Here is a 20617-nt window from a genome sequence, read left to right on the forward strand (position 1 = left end):
ATACTGAACCATACAGGCACTTTTCAACAGGGCTGCTGCACTTATCATTAAGATTATCAGCATTCACAGCAGTGCAGATATGTTTGACTTCCAACACTTTACTAAAGGTCTGTCGTATTTATAATTACGTGTAATAGCAATTCATAGATGGACTGCTGTACAAATAAATAAAAACACCAGCACTCCATGGAAGGCCTGTCATGTTTAAGAAGGACAATTCTCACTTTACACACACAGCGCCTTGTAATGGGTAGTAAGCGCGATTTAAATACAATTGCAAAACAATACAACATTTCACAGCAGGTCTATGCATATGTCCGTGAGAAAGACAACGAGGAAACAGCAAAGCGGCCGGGAAAGTGAAAGAGCCTGAATAAAGCTGACAGGGAGGGAGGGGGGAGTGCAAGCAGAGGGGCCATTAGAACAAGGCTTAATGAGATAAGACAGACAGATTGTGGCTGCGCGCGTTCACGCGCACATGCATGCAAGCTTTAATCCAGGAAAAACTTGTGGGTAGCACGTCAAAAAGCCCCTTACTAAAAGTCGAGCAGCAGCGCATGAGCTGCTCTAGACTCGACGTAAAATACCACCATGGATTAAAAAGCAAGAATTAGAAAAAAAAGCATGTTATAAGAATAATCTGGCTACATCCTGACAATTTAGAAGTGTGAAAATCTTGCATAATGTAGTGCTAAAGGGCTAAAGTGCTACAATACCCACTAAGACCCATAATTGACTAATTAGAACCTGAACTCTTAGCTTAAAACCACCATAGATTAAATACAAGTAGATAGCTAAAATTATATTACAACTATAATCCAGCTGTACCCTCAATTTGTTGGGCAATGTTTGAGTCCATATCACGTCTATTTACAAGTGTTAAAATTTTATTTTATTTTTCTTCAGACAATGGTGTTAAAGTGCTAAAGTGGTATGGTACCCAGGCAGACCCACAATAAACTACTTTTTACTGACATATAACCAGCAGGAATTAAAATAAAAATGAAATAATTGAAACTATAATCTGATCATTTGTTTAAGATTTCTAAAAAGAGCTTTGGTCAGAAATCCCTTCTTTTTCTGGTTATGCATATCAAGCATAATAAAGTGTATTACTGATCGGACGTTCATGGACTCGTTCGTTCTTACCCGGTTGAGGTCCATGCTCAGAACACAGTTTCCTTCTTTCCCGCTCCCTCCCGACGACTTGGAGGCCCTGACCTTCTTGATACAGTCCCCCAGTAGTGCGCATGTTGTGTCAAAGCTGTACAAAATATGTGTGGCTGCACTTCCTGCCTCAGACACACGGGTACGTGCAGCGTGGGAGGCGGATCTGGGCGGACCCATTACTGACGACCAATGGTCCGCTTGCTGCCGGGCCACCAAAGACGTCTCCATCAACACCAGACACAAACTGATTCACTTCAAGTTCTTGCGGAGGCTGTACTTCACACCTGCCTTGGCTCACAGACTTGACCCGTCAAGGCCGCATCACTGTCCCAAATGCAATGCCCCACACGCTGACTTTGCCCACCTTGCATGGACGTGTCCCAAACTGCAGGACTACTGGTTGCAGGTACACCACATACTGGGTAACATTTTAGATTGTGTCCTGAGTCCCCTGCCCGAGATTGCATTGATGGGGTATGTTGTTGAATTTCTCAGCACCACGAGGAAACTGGCTGCCATTGGTTTTCTGCTTGCAAAAAGGGAAATTGCTATGCTCTGGGGTTCTAAGCGCATTCCCACCTCGAAGACATGGCTCCGCAGTCTGGCCCAGTGTAACATAAACAATGTGGAATACTCCGCACAGCTCCCAACCGCCTCGCGCCCAGTCGACATCTGGGGCCCCTACAGACAGTACATTAGCAAGCTAACACAGGCGGCACAGTCCCAGGCGGCGAGCTCTCTGGTGCCGGAGGGGGTGGGTTAGCTGTTCTTCCCCCGGCTGGCCTGCATTGTCTACTGTGCTGAAATTGGCTACTGTTTGCCGTGCCTGTTCTGCTTACACTCACTTCTTGGTTACCCCGACATCCTATGGTCACCCATGCAGCCGTTATTACCACCTTGTCATGATCGATGTGTTGTTGTCCGCTCTCTCTCCCTTGTAGACATCTCCCTAGTTGATGGTTTTTTTGCATTTTATTTATCTCTTTGCATCGCCTGTATACTTGTACGTATTATTGTCAAACTAGAAAACGGAAAAATTGAGTTTCTAGAATGTGTTGCTCCGCTCATCATATTGTTGGTCACATCTAACCATGTTTCATTTTGCATTCCTGTTAATACTGTTGCTGATTTTCTCTGCACGCTAAGTGACTGTTCGCTCCTATGTACCAACCTGATGCGAATAAAGAGATTTAAAAAAAAAAAAAGCATAATAAAGTGTAAGGTGCGGAAATTCCAAAGTGCTGAAGTGCCAAAATCTATAACATTTCTATTACCACCATGGTTTCCAGGTACATTAAATATTCCCAAACAGCAGTGAATTTTCTTGTAGCAACAACCCTCCCGGCGGACGTTTCTTCAAATTTCATAGTTCTTTTCAATTTGTTTAATCGTTTTAAGTAGGAAGGTACGTCTTCCGACTTCCAATTCTGGAGGACTAAAGAACGAGCAACGAGGTGTGGAACTGGAATATTGATAACCCACCGGTGCAGGGTCACCCTTAGCCCACGGGTTCTTAACAAGCAAGGAGGAATCAACAGTGGTCATTTATTAAGCATTCATGAATGGGGCTCCGTCTGACAAGCACCATAGACATACTCGAGGAGAGAGCACACTGAACAATGGTTTCATGGGATTTTATAGCAAAAATCACAAGCAAGGGACGCCCAGAGGTAAATAGAGCTTTGGGAAGAACACTCAAATGAGACAATCGGTAAGAATCAACAGCCTTGGTGCCTTGTGTAACTGTCGTGCCCTGAAGCTCTACAACAAGAGAGGCTATCTTAACAAACTTTATCTAAGGCAGACACCAGCTGTTCTTTTGTGCGGACTTTGCATGTTTACACAGCCTACAATATCCCAATCTAGATTCTTTACCAATGTTTATGCAGGTGCGGTGTCAAGGATAGAGACAGGCTGAAAGCAGGGCAGGGGTGAAAAATGGACGAGGCACAGCTTAATCAAAAAACAAGAGAATTCAGATGTTACATTTTAACAGAGGGAGCAAGCAGGGCAGGGGTGAAAAATGGACGAGGCACAGCTTAATCAAAAAACAAGAGAATTCAGATTTTACATTTTAACAGAGGGAGCAATTTGCTGTAAAGGTCTCCTCAGCTTTTGTCAGATCTTTCCTTATTTTTGTAATACCGAAGAGGGCTATCTCAGCCTCCGGGTCTAGCCTCTTTTGAATTACCTGACTAATAGCCAAATTTGTTTTGACCCAGATTGGTTCTAATTTTGGGCAGGTGAAGAATGTATGTATGTAGCCAAGCCCCTTCTCCTTCTGCCTGACAGCGGAAACATCTATTCTCCACTTCCGGATATTTTTTACTAAGATTTTTTGGAGTGTAGTATGTCATCCACAGAGACAAGAAGGCCATCCTTTTAAAATTGGACATTTAAAACATTGGACATTTTAAAATGTCATTTTTCAAAGCTACCTTATCACTGGGTTGCCTGACATACAAAGCCTTGCAGGAGAGCATGCCACCTTATTTAGCTAACCTGGTCAGCATCTTTGGGGACTAGAAGAATTAAGAATTAAGAGAACAGTGCCCTTCCAACCACCTGTTTTAGAATGGCCCAAGCCAAGCATCAGTCCTTGTCTGGAGTGACAACCTCTTGGAAATCTCTGCCTGCAGATCGAAGGATCTAAAACCTAACATATTTCGATTCTATCAGACATAGTTTATGTACATATTTCTTGCTACCCTCATTCTCCACTTTCTCTCTTACACTTTATTGTGTCTGTTGTTGCAGATTAAAACACCCATATGTTTACATTGGTGTCCACGCGCTATATAAAAATGTTTAATAAATAAATAGCAGACCATAATAATGTAGTGCTTGAGATGTCTAAAAGCAAAGTGCGTCCGTTTGACACTTATGCTGCTTTCACTGCCAAAGCCGTCAAACCACCGTATTTAATGCATACAATTTTTCTCCCATTTGAACACTTACACGTATTATAATTTGAGCAGAAATCGTGATTTCTTGCTTCGATTTTTTAATTCCATTTACAATCATCTTGGGGCTTGTGGTGCATCTGGATCTTAAACGGGCATATAAATAATATGCATCCTAATTAGGTGGTACACCTATGGAAACTGGTATCTTATAATGTTCATTGTAAATCAGCATGTTGAAGTCACAATGGTAAATTATCATGAAAGGAGATCCCATTCTTCCGCTCCAACTTTCTGTCTGTCCCCTCTACATTCCATCCCCCATTCCATAGGATCTCATTACATTCTAATCCTACCTAACATACAGACACACAGGGCAAGGTGCTGGTGTTTCAGCGGAGACACAATACAGTAATACAGAAATTAATGCCACAACACCCCCACACAAACTGGCTTTTTACCACCCAACCTAATGTCAAAGACTGAATTAAGCCTTAACCCTCCACTTGCTAGTTCTTTATTATTCTTTGTGGGAATCATGATACACTCTGACCTCACTCTAGGTTACATGTGATGTGTAGTTACCTTTATTTTATTGGCCATCTAGGTATGCAGCAAGACATGACTGTGGGTGCAAGTACAGGGTATGCGTGCAGCTTCTCTCCATTGACTACGTAGTTCTACAGGAATATCGGCCGGAGCTAGTGATCATTGAACAGTGGAGTGACGCTTTGTGGAGAAAGGTATGAATTGTGGGTTTAACAGACTGTGGGGTGTTGCTCCTAATCTCTGTCACATAGATTGGTCCAGTATGGCTAGCACTCCACATGCAGAGAGCTGTCTGTAAATTATTTTTTTCTTGCATTAGATGTTTCTTGTACTCGACAATTCGAATATTTCCCGTTGTCAACATGGACATCCTTGGTACACAAATAACATAGTATTTTTTAAAAGCAAAATCAATATAGTCAATACGTTTTGTTTGGTCCTTCCTGGCATTTCCAAGGATAGACTGAGCTTAGCCTCCACCCAAAAAAAGATCCGCTATACTGCTTGTTGCAGGACGAAACCCTGGGAAAGTTTCCTTCTCTAGTTTTGGATGAAATCCTTTCTTTCTGCCTCTGAATAAGTGCATATTAGCTTCTAGATGGCTGTCCCTTTTTCTATATGTTTTAGCTTGTTTTTTTCAATTCGTTCGCCTTGTCGCTCAGTGTGCAGACCTCTATATTTTTTCCTTAAATCACAATTTTATTTTCATAGAGATACAGTATCATAAAGCTCTCAGTTTATATTATTAATACTTGGTGAGTTTTTTTTGTTTAAATGGAAAAGATCATAAAAAGGAGCCTGCACAGATGCTGAAGTCCACTGTCTGGTATTTACAGTGCACACACCTTGCTGGGAAGCAACAGAGAGCTTAAGAGTGGGCAGGAACCTGATATATTAGTCAAACTGTTTACACAGACCGGCAATAGGTAAGCTATAATTTGTCTGGGGTAATGCTGTATGAAAAATATATGTCTCTGTAACATTTTGGTTGATTTGAGACAAAAATTAAAACCATAGTTCCGGAATTCTGAAGGGCCCTCGAGAACTGGTTGTTCAAATGAGCCTCGTTAACCTGCAAGCGCCAGGATACCCTATCGGATGATTAGCCGTGCTTTATAAATCCTAATTGATTGTAGCTGCATCCACCTTTGTTTTTGAAGTAATCATATTATTATATTTATATGGTTAACAGTATCTATCCCTAGTGCGGAAAGAGATATGCCTCACCTTTATATGTGATTTGTTGGGACTGCTTTTGGTTTCATGCTCAGTTAACCAGGGAGAGGGTGGGTCGGACTCTGTATTATTAATTAGCGACATATGCTCTTACATCCTGTAGGTGTTCATGACATGGTTTAATAACATATACCCCTGGTAAACAAATACTACTTTTTATAATTACTTTATTTTCAGTGACAGTATTGATATTCTTTGCATTACTGAGATTTCGTTTTCTGAGAGCAATGTATTTGCCTTCATTGATCTTTGTGGCCGCTATTTATAAGACATTTTTTAGACATAAGCAGAAATGGCACACAGAATGGCAATGCCAAGACATTGTAGTTAAAATATCACAGATAATTTGTCTGTGACCCTTTTTGTTTTTAATTGGTCTTCCAACCCTGATCTAGTTTTCCTTCAGCATCTGTAGATTGATACCTTAGCCCAGCATATTTATTTAATTTCTTGTTCATTTATTCTGGTTTGATCTCCCTCAGAGAGACTAAATATTTGTATCTGGTCTGGGCTAAACGTCATAGTAAAGTTGCTTCCTACTTCATACTATAGTAGGCCATGGGCCAGAACCAGAAAAATCTATATTGATGATCAGACCAAACTTTGCTAGATCCAAATGTTCCTGACCCAAAGTATAGGAGAAAGTCTTTTTATCAGTTGAGCCATCAATATCATATTTATAAACTAGCTGAGGCAGCTTCTGGTACCATATACTCCAAAGGTATTGGAGATAGTCACCCACTTTCATTGACTAGGGACCAAAATTCCTTTACTTCTCCTTTCTGAATTGAGATGTACTTTATCTTGCTCCTTTTTCAGACAGTAGCACTTTGAAATCTCCAACATTGGCCTCTCACCCCAATATAAGACACATATGTGTATGGCCCTGGTGTGAAGACAATTTCCTCTTTTTGTAGTAGCTGGGACTCGCAGTGGTTCACCTCTGTCTATCTCTTTCACATTGTACTGAAAACAATTGCAAAACCAATAATTGTGATGAACAGGTAGTCATATTGGACAATCTGATGAGGCGTTCCACTGGTGGTTCTAATACCTTGCAGAATGTGAATTCTTGTAGTAGCAAGTTGTGAGAGATTTCCTCTGTTGCAAATGTCTTTCCTAGTCTTTGGTTCCACTGGATTCCATTCGAAGGCTGCTCCTTTCTCCAGTACACTGCAAAACATTAAAGTGCCACCACAACCATAACTTTAATCAGAGAGGCATTGGACTGCCTAATCTGCTCCACCCTTTTATCCTTTGGTACCAGTACTGTTTTCTCTCAGATCACTCAAGTGAGTTCATCTTAACACTTTTGTAATGTGGATCAAAATTTCTTGCCAAAGTTGCACAATTGTTTCGCAAGACCACCAAACATTGACCAGCATATCCTCCTCTTCTCTCATCTCCAACATCTGCTATAGGAATAGGGATACAATTGCTTAAACCCATGCAGTGTGAGGTACACTGGTATATGCACCTGGAGAGGGTTGGCTTCTATGTTTAAATATACATTTATGGCTCTTATTTTTTCTTTTCTAAGGTCCTTGTAGCTCTGAAAGTGCCACAAGCACCATAATATGTCGAATTCAGAAGAGGAGTTTCACCCAGGCAAAACTCCTTCTCTTTAATTTCCAGTACTCTTGTAGCACCCAAATTTCATATGGTAAGGGCCAGATTTAATCATTGGACCATATGATCTGTCTCTGTTACGCATAACCATCTCTCAAAAGGTGTCCATATCATACCAGATGAACCTTTATGCACAGCCGTTTCCAGAGCATGTACTCACCTTACTGCCCTCAGCTAGTCGCTCTCCAGCGAGGGGGGCCAACTTGCAGTCATTGCCTGCATATTTACCTCCTGGCTTGCAGAATCATATAGAAAAGTAGCCTTCGCCAGTTAGTCTTTGTGTCACACTTTCCTCCTTCCATGTACTGTACGCAAAAAAAAACCCAGGAGTGTGCTTACCTGAATATCAAGCTCTAGTAGCGCGGATAAGACAGGGTATGCCCAGACGCGGGTCCCTTGCTGACTTTGCCACTGGATTCAAGCTAGCCTGGCTGATGAAGGGTGTTACCCAGAAACCGGTCCCAGGATGGTTGTTTACGGTTCAGGGAAGACCTGGCTTGGCAGTTTGGGCTTGACTGTTCCCATGAGGGACAGGGTCTAGACTGATTTGCATATGGATGGGTCTGAACTGAGGTGGCAAAGTGAAATAAAGAATGATGATGGATTCAATCCAGATCTGTGACTGCGGGTGAGTGTCTGAAAAGTTTCAGCGCTCTGTCAATCATCTCCTTGTGAATACTTTGTTCGCCCTAACTTGGCAGGGTATGCCCAGACGTGGGTCCCTTGCTCACTTTGCCACAGGACAGGGGCGTAACAAAGGCCCCCGCGGTGCGGGGGGGCCCCTCAGCTCCAGGGGCCCCCTTGGCGGCCCCCTAAGCGCTCTGTACACTACACTTTACACTCAGACCAGGGGCGGTGGGTGAGATTTGAAAGTGGTGGGGCGCACAGTCATTTGCATACTGCACCGCAGCGAGCGAGCGTAGCGAGCGAGCCCGAACCCCAAAAGGGGAGTGCGGGAGGGTTACCCCCCAAGAAAATATTGGAAAAAAAAGAAGAAAAATCGTGCATTTTCAAGCAAATTTGAGAAAGCAGGAAGGTTAATAAAGCAATTGTGAAAGTGCAGTTATTACATTAATAGATGGCATAACATAGGTAGCTGCTTATTCAGTATAACCACAGAGCTTCATACATTCCGTCCTATTATGCGCAGGTGCTGAATTCAGACTATAAGACTTTCATCGAAATCTCAGCTCTAAGAGTAGAAGAAGTTGCACAGCAGTGTAATGGTTGCCAGGCTCGGTCCGCAGGAGCGTCAGGAACTTGAAGAAAAGTCCAGTCTTCCCCTACGGCCTTCCGACTCTATCAGACTCTAGAGTAACGAATGGCACGCCAGGGGAAAACAAGGAAAGGTGGGGGAGAAAAACAGGTCTTGAGCGTGGGAACCTCTTCGTGAATTCTTGAAGAATAGGTAGGCTATAAAGGAAGGAAGATGTTACACTCTATTCCTGTCTATACTACAGAGAGTATGAGCACACTTGTATATAGAACCTACCACAGCTTTCAGTCTTGGTTGTAGTAGACAAATGGCAGGTTAACATAGGTTGTACCCCTGTGCAACAGAAGGATAAGATTATGAGCACTATGGTCCAATACAACGTCAGTATATACAATGATAAGGTATGTATGGCTCACCACTCTATTCCCAGAGAGGAGTGAGAGGAGTGCGTATTCTTCTGTAGGTTATATGTACAATTAAAGAATAATGTGCCAGGAGAGAGTGGTCATAAAGATCACATGAAAGACTAACAATATACTGAATATAAAAGAGGCAGCGCAACGCGCTGTTACCGTGATTCTGGTTGAGCTGAGCTTTGTACACACACTTCACATAGGTCCACGCAAGTACCCCAAACATAAATGGTATAAAGCTTTTCGCAAGTTACCAAGGGGAAAGGTTTGATAGGCAACACAAGCAACGAATCGTTCACCTTGCGGAGACCGTTCCGGCCAGTGAACAAAGGTGAGCAAATCTGTGTAGTCTCCAAATAGAACAAACACTACAAAACTTTTAAAATCAGAGATAACAATGCATTTCTTACCTCAATCAGAATTTTTTGTATTCAAACAAGTAGCAGCATTCACTTTTTGTAAATGAAATCAGCACGTCTGTCTTTCAGTGAAGCAAACTTGTCAATTACTTTCATGTTGAAGTCCGGTATCTTTTGGACTAGCTTGCTCTCTACAGATAGCATCGCCAAAGCATTTAGTCTTTCCTCTAGCATGGTGTTCCTGAGGAATGTCTTTATGCGCTTTAAGGCTGAAAAACATCGTTCAGCTTCTACTGTTGTCATTGGAGTCGTAATCACAATTTTTAGTAAAGTCACTGTCTCTGTAAGTGAATTTTCCATATGCAGTTTATGAATTAAACTCGGCAAACTCAAGGCGCTTGTGGCCTTCCGGTACACAGGCATTCCGTAGAGTACAGTTAACTCAGTTCTCAGCTGCTCTTTTTTGAGCATAGGATATGCTTCCACAGCCTGATTCAGAGCACGCTCAGGGAAGGATTCATCATATTGTGCAAACTCTTTACTTTGCAATAAAGTGGCACTCACCAAATGTTTTGTGAATGAAAAACGTTCTTGTGCCTGCACAATTACAATGTCACATATCTCCTTTCCAATTTGAACCAGAGAGGTGATGTTTTGTCTGCGGTTTGCAAAAATAGAATGCTCCAGCAGTTTGCGCTCTAAATCGTCAACCCCATCTCTCACTTTCTTTATCTTTTGTACAAATGTAGATGTAGAGGCTTTCACAGAGACCGTATCTATGTCTTTTCTTTGTAACTGATTGTGTAACGCATCAACATGACGCATTATGTCATGAAATAAAAACTGTAAGAACTGAAACTCTTTGTCTTGCAGTGTTCTAATAAAGCCATGGGCTTCATTCTGACTTGTGTGATCAAAGTCTTCTCTGGATGCTATGGCGACAAAACATTTCTCAAGGCCCCCTCCCTCTGTTCAAAGATTAAGTTGACTGTACGAATGTGAAAGTTCCAACGAGTTGAGGATCCCCTTGGTACGCTTTTGTCCACAATCTCATGAAGGGCTTCTGTTCTTTTGGGGGAACGTGTGAAGAATGCTGCTATGCCTCCGATATCCTGAAAGAAAACTCGTGTCTCTCTGATCTTTGCTACCGCCTGTTGCATAATAAGATTGAGTTGGTGGGCGTAACAGTGCACAAAATGAGCATTAGGGTACAAATCTCGAATTTGTTTCTGTACTCCACCAAGGCTTCCACTCATTACGGACGCACCATCATAGCTTTGTGCGATTTGTTTTTGAGGCAGGTCCGGGAAAATTAAGTCCAATTGACACAGTATAGCTTCAGTGATGGTTGCTGCACTAGAGTCTCTTAAATGTGTGAAAGCATAGAACCTCTCCACAAGATTTCTGTCACTGTCAAGGTACCGAAACACTAACACGGACTGTGTTTTAGTGGCCACATCAGTGGTGTTATCAGCCTGAATAGCCACAAAGTCTGTGTTTCGCAACTCTTGCACAATATGGCTTCTTATAATTTCGAGCATACAGTCAAGGAGTTCATTTTGTATTGTATTAGAGGTGCCCTTAAAGACTGTAGCACATGCTAAATGTGTTTCCAAATCCTTGTCTATGGTTGACATTAAATCCACTAGGCCTCGGAAGATCCCAGGTTTTGAGGAAGTTTCTGATTTGTCATGGCCTCGCAATGCCAGTTCGAAAGCACCACAGAAACTAATGCAATCAATGATCTTGGATAGATTTTGTCTGTTCTTATCAACAGCTTCATTGTGTTTTTGAATGGATTTGCGATATGCATCATTTATCTGCTGCTCAATTGGTGCGTCTTCCCCCAACATTCCCAGTCTTGTCAGGTTTTCCAGATGATTTCTTGTGAGTGCATGCTTCTTTATTTTTTCAGAGATGTGCTTCAGGTCAACTAATCCTTGCGGTGTTCAAGAAAAGTCACAACCAAACAGCAAGCAGGGGAAGCAGAACAGAGAATTTTTTATAGGGCACCCTGTAAGCCAATCAGCTTTTGTGTACCAGGCATTTGAGAATGTACGTTTTGACATTTTTCCTCTGTCCTGTGTAGTTTGCTGTAGGTTTATTTCAGGCTGATGAGGTCCTAATTGCTTTATCTGTAGTTTTTGTTCAAGTGGCAGTGCCTGGAATGACCTTGCAATCAGCTCTTGTACTGTATTCATGATGGTGTGTTACTGGCCTTACCAATATATATATTAAAGAAACCTGTTAATAATCAAAGTACAACGTATAAGGTGAATTGCAATAATATCAAATTTCAGTATAAATACATATATCTTGTGCATTATCGTAATACATCTGCAACAGGTCAGCTCCCCTTTCCACAAAATGACTGCTAAAATACAGCCGTACTGCCTCCTGCCTCTCTGTGCCATAGTGGTTGCTGAAGGCACTGAAAGAGACACTGCTTGAGGGCCTGGAGAGTGACCACATACATACATAGCCCTAACTCCCATGTAAAAATATATAGCATCAGTTTCCTTACCTTTAACACTGGTGTTTGCTGGGTTGTAGCCGGGGTGAAAGAGCAGCAAAGGAGGTTGGGGTCCTCTTGTTGTTTGCTTGAAAATTGCCCCAAAATGCGGTAATGTTTCAGGTTGTCAGGTGCTGAAAATGAAAAGATAACAATTTATTTTTGAAACAGTAGTAATGAAACAAAGACTGTGGGGTAAAACATAACGCTCCAATTTTTTCCTTGCAGTTTGCATCCAGCTCTTAGATTACAGTTAATAGCTCGCTGTTGTATGTTAGGATTTTAACTTAGAAACTGCAAGTAACAAAAGGATCTCTGTGACAAAAGCAGTGCCTCACTGACCTATTTACATCATATGCATTTTGTGATCTGCATCAGGTATATGTTCTTTGCAGCAGGCACATTAAGCTTCTGCGCTGCCGCCTGCTGCTATTTCACTACTGGGACCACAAACAGTCTGGCAGACTGCCAACGCTCCTACATATATAGGCCAACAACTGATGTTTCTATTTTTTGTTTTATATAGCGAAGTAGACCCGAGACATCGGGCATCAGAGCGCTTTACATGAGCACCAGTTTCGTAACATCACCATTATTGCCTAAATAAACATTAGAATAAATAAAGCTTAAATCCATGCCGGGGTAATGTGGCCCAGCATTGTCAGGAACGTGAAAACCAGAAATCAGATGAAACCAGGCAAGACATTCAATGGCACAGTTATAATTATTGTAACTTTATTTCACTTGTAATGAAACCTACTTTATCATAAAGCAATCTGACATCTTCGGGTAATGTCCACGATATGTAAAAATTTATAAGTCAATAAATGAATAAGCACTGTGTTGGATTTATCAGTTGCCTGTTAGTTTCTTTCGCTTGGGCCTAATAGTTAGTCGTTAGGTGGGGGGCCCACGGGCTTCTGCTATTGGTGGATTGGAATAACCTAATGCGGGTGGAAATGGCATAAGCACCTTCATACCTGCATATGGTGGGTTAGGTGCTAATGCTTTGCTTGCTATCTGTGGTGTGGGATTATTGATCCAGGCCTCTTTGAAGATGTCCCATAGTTCTAATAATTGCACTTTCCTTTTGTGCCTGTGACTTTTCCTTCCCGCTGCTCTTGTGGAACTGTTTGGGCCCATTACCCTGCTCAAAATCATCGGGCTGTCACCGTAGCCCTCCTGCCGCCGTACCTGCAACCTGCGGCCGCCGAGCGGAGGACTACGCCTCCCAAGTTACATCGCGGCAGGAGCCGCCATCGCCCGCCCCCGCCCCCGGACGCGCTACTAAAGCGCTTGACACCGGCTGAGCGGGTGTTTCCTTTTGCGCCTGTGACTTTTCCTTCCCGCTGCTCTTGTGGAACTGTTTGGGCCCATTACCTTGCTCAAAATCATCGTGCTGTCACCGTAGTCCTCCCGCCGCCGCACCTGCAACCTGCGGCCGCCGAGCGGAGGACTACGCCTCCCAAGTTACATCGCGGCAGGAGCCGCCATCGCCCGACCCTGCCCCCGGACGCGCTACTAAAGCGCTTGACACCGGCTGAGCGGGTGTTTCCTTTTGCGCCTGTGACTTTTCCTTCCCGCTGCTCTTGTGGAACTGTTTGGGCCCATTACCTTGCTCAAAATCATCGGGCTGTCACCGTAGTCCTCCCGCCGCCGCACCTGCAACCTGCGGCCGCCAAGCGGAGGACTACGCCTCCCAAGTTAAATCGCGGCAGGAGCCGCCATTGCCCGACCCCGCCCCCGGACACGCTACTAAAGCGCTTGACACCGGCTGAGCGGGTGTTTCCTTTTGCGCCTGTGACTTTTCCTTCCCGCTGCTCTTGTGGAACTGTTTGGGCCCATTACCCTGCTCAAAATCATCGGGCTGTCACCGTAGTCCTCCCGCCGCCGCACCTGCAACCTGCGGCTGCCGAGCGGAGGACTACGCCTCCCAAGTTACATCGCGGCAGAAGCCGCCATCGCCCGACCCCGCCCCCGGATGCGCTACTAAAGCGCTTGACACCCGCCTCGCGGGACGCGAGCAGGATGCCGAGCGAAGCCCGGGCAAAGGGCGGGCCCTCTGTGGCCCTCAGAGGCCGAGTGAGGCCGGGCTGGGCCTATCCTATTTCCTTGCATTTATTCACCATTTATTGATTGCTTCCTAGTAACTGTACACCTCCGTAGGAATGTCTGTTTCAGGTCTGAGCCCCGATAAAGCCATTGGAGATAAGACGGGGGGCCTGGCGTCAAAAGGTACTCTTGACAATTATTTCACCAAGGTTTTCATTGGCCTAGAAAAGGAGACCATGTTAGCAGAGCGAAGGGCAGAGCGTCGTTGCTCGGTAGAAAGTTTGAAAAATAAAACAGCACCAGATTCTACGTTGGGTGCCCTCTTTTGAAGCGGCGGATATCTCAGTGGTAATGAAGGTCTCACCTTGCCAGAGAGTGTCCCGCTTTTGTTACGAGACTGCACTCCTACACCGTGTGTCTTTACTGATCAGATTCTTAGTCCTACTCCCCTTCCCTGTCCCATTAGTAAAACTTTGGATCCGGTTATCAAGAAACTCACTTCTGGCAAATCCACACATAGTAAGAGTAAAAGGCCAATCCCGCTTAAGACCCAAGGTCCACCACCCAGTAAAAGAAGACGTAAGGGGGGGGTAATGCAAAAATCCAAGATTAGTCACTCAGACTTTGGCAAGTCTCTCAAGCCTGTCATCACAGCTGAACAGGCTCCAGCTGTTGCAGAAGACATTTTGCTAAACCTGACAGTCCATCCAATATCCTCGCATATTGAAATGGACACCAGTATCAGTGCACCTGTTGATGGCCTTGCCGAATCCACATTGAAACCAACACAAACTAGTGTCTCATTGGACAGTATGGAACACTTAATTAGATCTTTCATTCTACCTATCATAGAAAGGTTAAAAAAGGTGGAGAAACGTCTTGAGGACATGGAGCTGGGTATGGGGAGGAAGGATGGTTTACCTAAGGTCCCGGTAAGTGAGGCAGTGCCGCCTCCAATCCCGGCTATATCCGCTCTGCCCATTGCCCCTAAAATCTCATTCCAATCCAATACAGTTACATCAAAATAGCAAGTTCCATCCAACAAAAGTTATCTCCCCCAAAGCAGGTAAAAAAAAACAGCTGTAATTCCTGCTAGTAACATCACGAGGGTTCAGGAAAAGGTACCTGTGGGGAAATTACGGGAGGAGTGGAGAGGCATCAGACACACAGGGGTTCCAACGAATAGGGGTCCATTAGTAGAACTTCCACCGGAAGCTGTGCCCTTTGTGGTTGTCTTAACTGGGGTTCTTGTTCTGGCAGACAACAAGAGGGAAGGGTTCGCCCAGCTGAAGAATAAAATTATGCACTAGTTTAGTGTATACAGACCAATCACAAGCAACATCAACAGCGAAATAGTACATGTTCGCCGACTTCCTTGGCTGGGTGGTAGAAGTAAGGACATTGAGGGAGATGTAGTCGTAGTCAACTTTAGAGATTCGCATGTGGTCGATTATATATTAAATTGGCCTGCGGGGAATGGAAATAACAGCATTATTCCCCGTGCTTTGACCTACTTCTACCCCAGATCCCTAGTGTCTCCCCCAAAATATACAAGTGGACAATTGCATACCTATTCATATTTTCCAACCCCATTCAATACAGGGCATCTGTCACACGCACAATACCAAATACCTGTTGCTGATCCCTACGGGTGGAATACTGTACCCCCAAGAGTCAACACAAATTTTAACAGAAGCATAGACCATTTGAGGCCCTTCACACCCCTGGAGACATTTAATAGGTTCGATGTGTTTAATGGTATGGATGATTGCGACTGAAGTTTACTGTCCAAGGGGGGCATGGGTGGTCAATCCCATACCATTAGCCCAGAAGGTGTAGCCCATGGGGTCCCAGAAGAAATTATTTTGCACCCTATGTTATACCAGCCTCTGGGGGGGAGAAATGTAGCTAGCTACACTCAGGGAATACCAATTTGTTCACCCCCATTACAAGGTAAGGGGTATACTGATGGGGAATCAGTACTTGTTAAACCCTCTAATGTACACACTCTCCAAAAAGCAATGGCATTGGTAGGAACTTCTGCTGAATTGCAAGATAAGATTAGAATACACCCTCAAGTAGTTAGCAGTGGGGCATCAGTGAAAGACAGTACAACATCTGGGTTAATGTCTTATAAATATAAAAGGAGGGCATTGGGCAGAATAGCAGAAGCTGTCACAAGATCAAATGATAGTTCACAGAGCAATAGGTCTACTAAATTCAGTAATATATTCCGAACTACAGTCTCTCAGCGGGATGCACAAGCACAGTTTGACCAGGACCACAGAGAATTGGGAAATGACATGGCTGGTCAGTTTTTAGTGTCCTGGAATGTAGCTGGTCTTAGGAACAAGATAGTTTCCCATGATTGGTTAAATTTTATTGATAACTACACTATAATCATCATGCAGGAAACTTGAGCAATGGAATCCCAGTATCGGCTGGGTTATTTAAATTTTTCAATACCTGCAACCCATACGCAGAGGGGAAGGCCAATGGGGGGCCTGACCACCTGGGTAAAGCAGGATGCCAGGTACACTACTGCGTATATAGATTCCTATTCCAAGGACATCCTAATTGTAAAGCTTCACTCCCCTGAGTTCGGAGACCTAATAGTATTCAATGTATACGCGAGGGGTAATCCAGGAGGAAAATCTTCCGAGACAGTTAAACAACTGGGACTGTGTGTAAAATTACACAGGGGAAAGGCAAATGTATTGATAGGTGGTGATTTCAATTGCTCTTTTGAGCCTCTAGACCAATTTGACATCGACCTTACAGAGGCAGAGGATGATAGCTGGCAAATTCCCCCTCTAAATATGCCACCTATAAAGAAGTGGACCCAAGCAGCTCTCCAGCTCAAGACTTTCAGTCTCGAGTATGGACTTGGAGCAGTGAATGGTCGAACCAAAGGGAATAAGGACGGAAGTCCAACCTTTAACAATGGTACACGTTCAAGTAGGATTGACTATATTCTAGTTAATCTGGAATTCTGGTCAGCTATCCGGGATATGAACATCATAAAAAGAATTGAGAGTGGCCATAATCCTCTTAGTTTAGAGTTCCAGCTCTTTTAAAAAATAGGAATAGTTGATGCAGATACATCCAATGATATCGTTATTGCAAATGACACAAGAAGGCTAAAATGGGCGGAATGCATGGATAATTGCCAATGCATTACAGAAATGGAAGCAATGGTGTCAAGCGCAACCAGTGAGTTACAGTGTTGCATATCCAATGATGACATTATGACCAGGGTGGTTCCAATTCATTCAACCCTTTTTTTTTTTTAAATCTTAGTAAATTTTTTATAAAGCAAAGAAACGATCCTCCCCGTAAAAGCAGAAGAAAACAGGAATCCTGGTATGGCAATAGCTGCAGAACCGCATATAAATCTCTAGCACTTGCCGTGAGATCAAAGGATAGGCTCTGAATATGTGATGCTAGGCGTCACTATAAAATGACCCAGCAGGAAGCAAATAAAACCTGGGATGATAAATACTGGGAAGAGCTATATGAGGCAAGCAAGTCTAGAAATATGACAGGATTCTGGAATTTAGTGAAATCAATCAATCAAGGCATTTGTATAGCGCACTACTCACCCGGAGGGTCTCAAGGCGCTAGGGGAGGGGGGTCCGCTACTGCTCGAACAGCCAGGTCTTGAGCTGCTTCCTGAAGGCGAGGTGGTCCTGGGTCAGGCGGAGGTGGGTCGGGAGGGAGTTCCAAGTCTTGGCGGCGAGGTAGGAGAAGGGCCTTCCCCCTGTGGTGGCTCTCCGGATGCGGGGGACGGCGGCGAGGGCGTGGCCGGTCGATCGAAGCTGGCGTTTGGAAGCGTAGAAGTTGAGGCGGCTGTTGAGGTATCCTGGGCCTTGGTTGTGCAGGGCTTTGTGTGCGTGGGTGAGGAGACGGAAGGTGATTCTCTTGTTGACCGGGAGCCAGTGCAGGTCTCTCAGGTGTCCGGAGATGTGGTTGCGACGGGGGATGTCCAGGATGAGTCGTGCTGAGGTGTTCTGGATCCGCTGGAGTCTCTTCTGGAGTTTGGCGGTGGTTCCGGCGTAGAGGGAGTTGCCGTAGTCCAGTCGGCTGGTGACGAGGGCCTGGGTGACCGTCTTCCTGGTCTCGGTGGGGATCCACCGGAAGATCTTGCGTAGGATGTTGAAGCATGACGAGGAGACGGCGTTGACTTGTCTGGTCATGGAGAGCGAGGAGTCCAGGATGAAGCCCAGGTTGCGTGCGTGGTCTGTTGGTTTGGGTGCGCTGCCTAGGGCGGGGGGCCACCAGGAGTCGTCCCAGGCGGAGGGTGAGGATCCCAGGATGAGGACTTCCGTCTTGTCCGAGTTCAGTTTTAGGCGGCTGTTCTTCATCCATTCGGCTACCTCTTTTATCCCTTCGTGTAGGTTGGCTCTGGCGGTGGCGGGGTCGTTGGTGAGGGAGAGGATCAGCTGGGTGTCGTCTGCGTAGGAGATGATGTTGAGGCGTGCGATGGCTGCGAGGGGGCTCATGTAGACGTTGAAGAGGGTTGGGCTGAGCGAGGAGCCTTGAGGAACGCCGCAGATGACTTCGGTGGCTTCTGATCTGAACGGGGGGAGGCGGACTCTGTGTCCTTCCGGCGAGGAAGGAGATGATCCACTCCAGTGCCTTCTCCTGGATTCCGACGTTGCTGAGGCGCTGTACTAGGGTACGGTGGCAGACAGTGTCGAAGGCCGCGGAGAGGTCTAGGAGGATGAGGGCCGCTGTTTCTCCGTTGTCGAGCAGGGTTCGGATGTCATCGGTTGCTGCGATCAGGGCGGTCTCGGTGCTGTGGTTGGCCCGGAAGCCAGACTGCGAAAGGTCGAGGGATCCATTCGTCTCGAGGAAGGCGGCCAGCTGCTTGTTGACGGTCTTCTCGATGACTTTTGCGGGAAACGGGAGCAGCAAGATGGGTCTGTAGTTTTTGAGGTCGGTGGGGTCGGCTGATGGCTTCTTTAGTAGGGCGCTGAGTTCGGCGTGTTTCCAGCTCTCCGGGAAGGTAGCGGTGTTGAAGGAGGTGTTGATGATGTCCCGCAGGTGGGGTGCGATGACAGCGTCGGCCTTGTTGAAGACGTGGTGAGGGCAATGGTCGGTCGGCGATCCGGAATGGATGGAGTTCATCGTGCGGATGGTGTCTTCAGTGCTGATCGGGGTCCAGGCGCGGAGGGTGGTAGTGGGGGGCGGTGGTTCGGTTGTGGCGTGCGTCGGTTGAGTGCTGAAGCTGTTGTGTATGTCCGCGATCTTGTTGTGGAAGTAGGAGGCGAGGGAGTTGCAGAGGTCTTGCGAAGGGGTGATGTCGTTGTTTCCGGCGTTGGGGTTGGAGAGCTCTTTAACGATGTTGAAGAGTTCCTTGCTGTTGTGTGCGTTGTTGTCCAGTCGTTCCTTGAATGAAGTTTTCTTGGTGGTGTGGATCAGTTGGTGGTGTTTTCGGGTGGCGAGCTTGAGGGCAGTCATGTTGTCCGGTGTTGGATCTCTGCGCCAGGCATTCTCGAGGGCTCTGCAGTTCTTCTTGGAGCTCTTTAGTTCGTCGGTGAACCATGGGGCTTTCTTGCTGCCGGGTCTGCTCGGCGGGGTCTTCAGAGGGGCGAGTTCGTCTGCGCAGTCGCTGATCCACTTCGTGAGGTTGGTGGCCGCTTGGCTGGGGTTCGTTGCGCTGATGGGTGGGTTCTTGCTCAGGGAAGTCGCGAGCTGGTCGGTTGTGATCTTGTTCCAGCTTCTGCGTGCAGCCTGTTGCTGTTGGTGGTGGATCGTGGTCCTTTTGAAGCTGAAGTGGACGCAGCTGTGGTCCGTCCAGTGGAGTCCGGCGGCGTGGCTGAAGGCGATGTCCTTGCTGGAGGAGAAGACGGGGTTGAGTGTGTGTCCGGCGTAGTGGGTGGGGGTGGTCACCAGTTGCTTGAGTCCGAGGTTGGCGAGGTTGTCCAGCAGGGTGGTGGTGTTGCGGTCGTTGTTGTTCTCCAGGTGGAAGTTGAGGTCCCCGAGGAGGATGTAGTCAGCGGAGAGGAGGGCATGCGGGCTGACGAAGTCGGCGATGTGCTCGCTGAATTGTGTGCGTGGTCCCGGGGGTCTGTAGATGAGGGTACCTCTGAGGGTGGTCTTGGGGTTGGTGTGGATCTGGAAGTGCAGGTGTTCGGCGGGTGCGAGGGTGTCGTCGGTGTGGTCGTGACGCGGATGGAGTGCCTGTGGATGATGGCGATGCCTCCTCCTGTCTGGTTGGCGCGGTCCCTCCGGATGATCTTGTAGCCGTCCGGGATGGCGATGGCGATGTCTGGCGCTGAGGAGGCGTTCATCCAGGTTTCCGTGAGGAAGGCGACGTCTGGGGCAGTGGTGTCGAGTAGGTTCCAGAGCTCGAGGGCGTGTCTGTGGACGGAGCGGGTGTTGAGCAGGATGCATTTCAGGTGGCTGTTGCTGTTGCTCGTCGATGTCTTGGGCACTGCGGGAGTGGAGCAGGTCTGGATGCAGGTGAACTTGCAGGAGTTGCAGCAGAAGGGTCCGTGGGTGCGTCTCGGGGTGGCTTGGTAGCAACCCGGGAATCGGACGATGTTGAGTGCGTTGAGTTCGGTGGCGGCGTA

The 20617-nt window shown here is 46.0% G+C and overlaps 1 protein-coding gene across 10 annotated transcripts in view; it reads left to right on the plus strand.

Moving 5' to 3' along the window:
• The window catches only part of LOC144754443 (F-box only protein 6-like), a 189597-nt gene that overhangs the window by 121697 nt on the left and 47283 nt on the right, over nt 1-20617 (plus strand). For 8 of the 10 annotated variants that reach the window (XM_078642224.1, XM_078642222.1, XM_078642223.1 and 5 more), the window contains one exon: nt 4681-4816. In XM_078642224.1, the coding sequence (XP_078498350.1) occupies nt 4681-4816 (136 nt within the window). Of the gene's footprint in view, nt 1-4680; nt 4817-5405; nt 5549-20617 lie in introns of those variants that run through there. The other 2 variants (XR_013594725.1, XM_078642228.1) reach the window with 2 other exon arrangements.

Source organism: Lissotriton helveticus, chromosome 5_1 (genome assembly GCF_964261635.1).
Source record: "Lissotriton helveticus chromosome 5_1, aLisHel1.1, whole genome shotgun sequence".
NCBI lineage: Eukaryota > Metazoa > Chordata > Amphibia > Caudata > Salamandridae > Lissotriton > Lissotriton helveticus.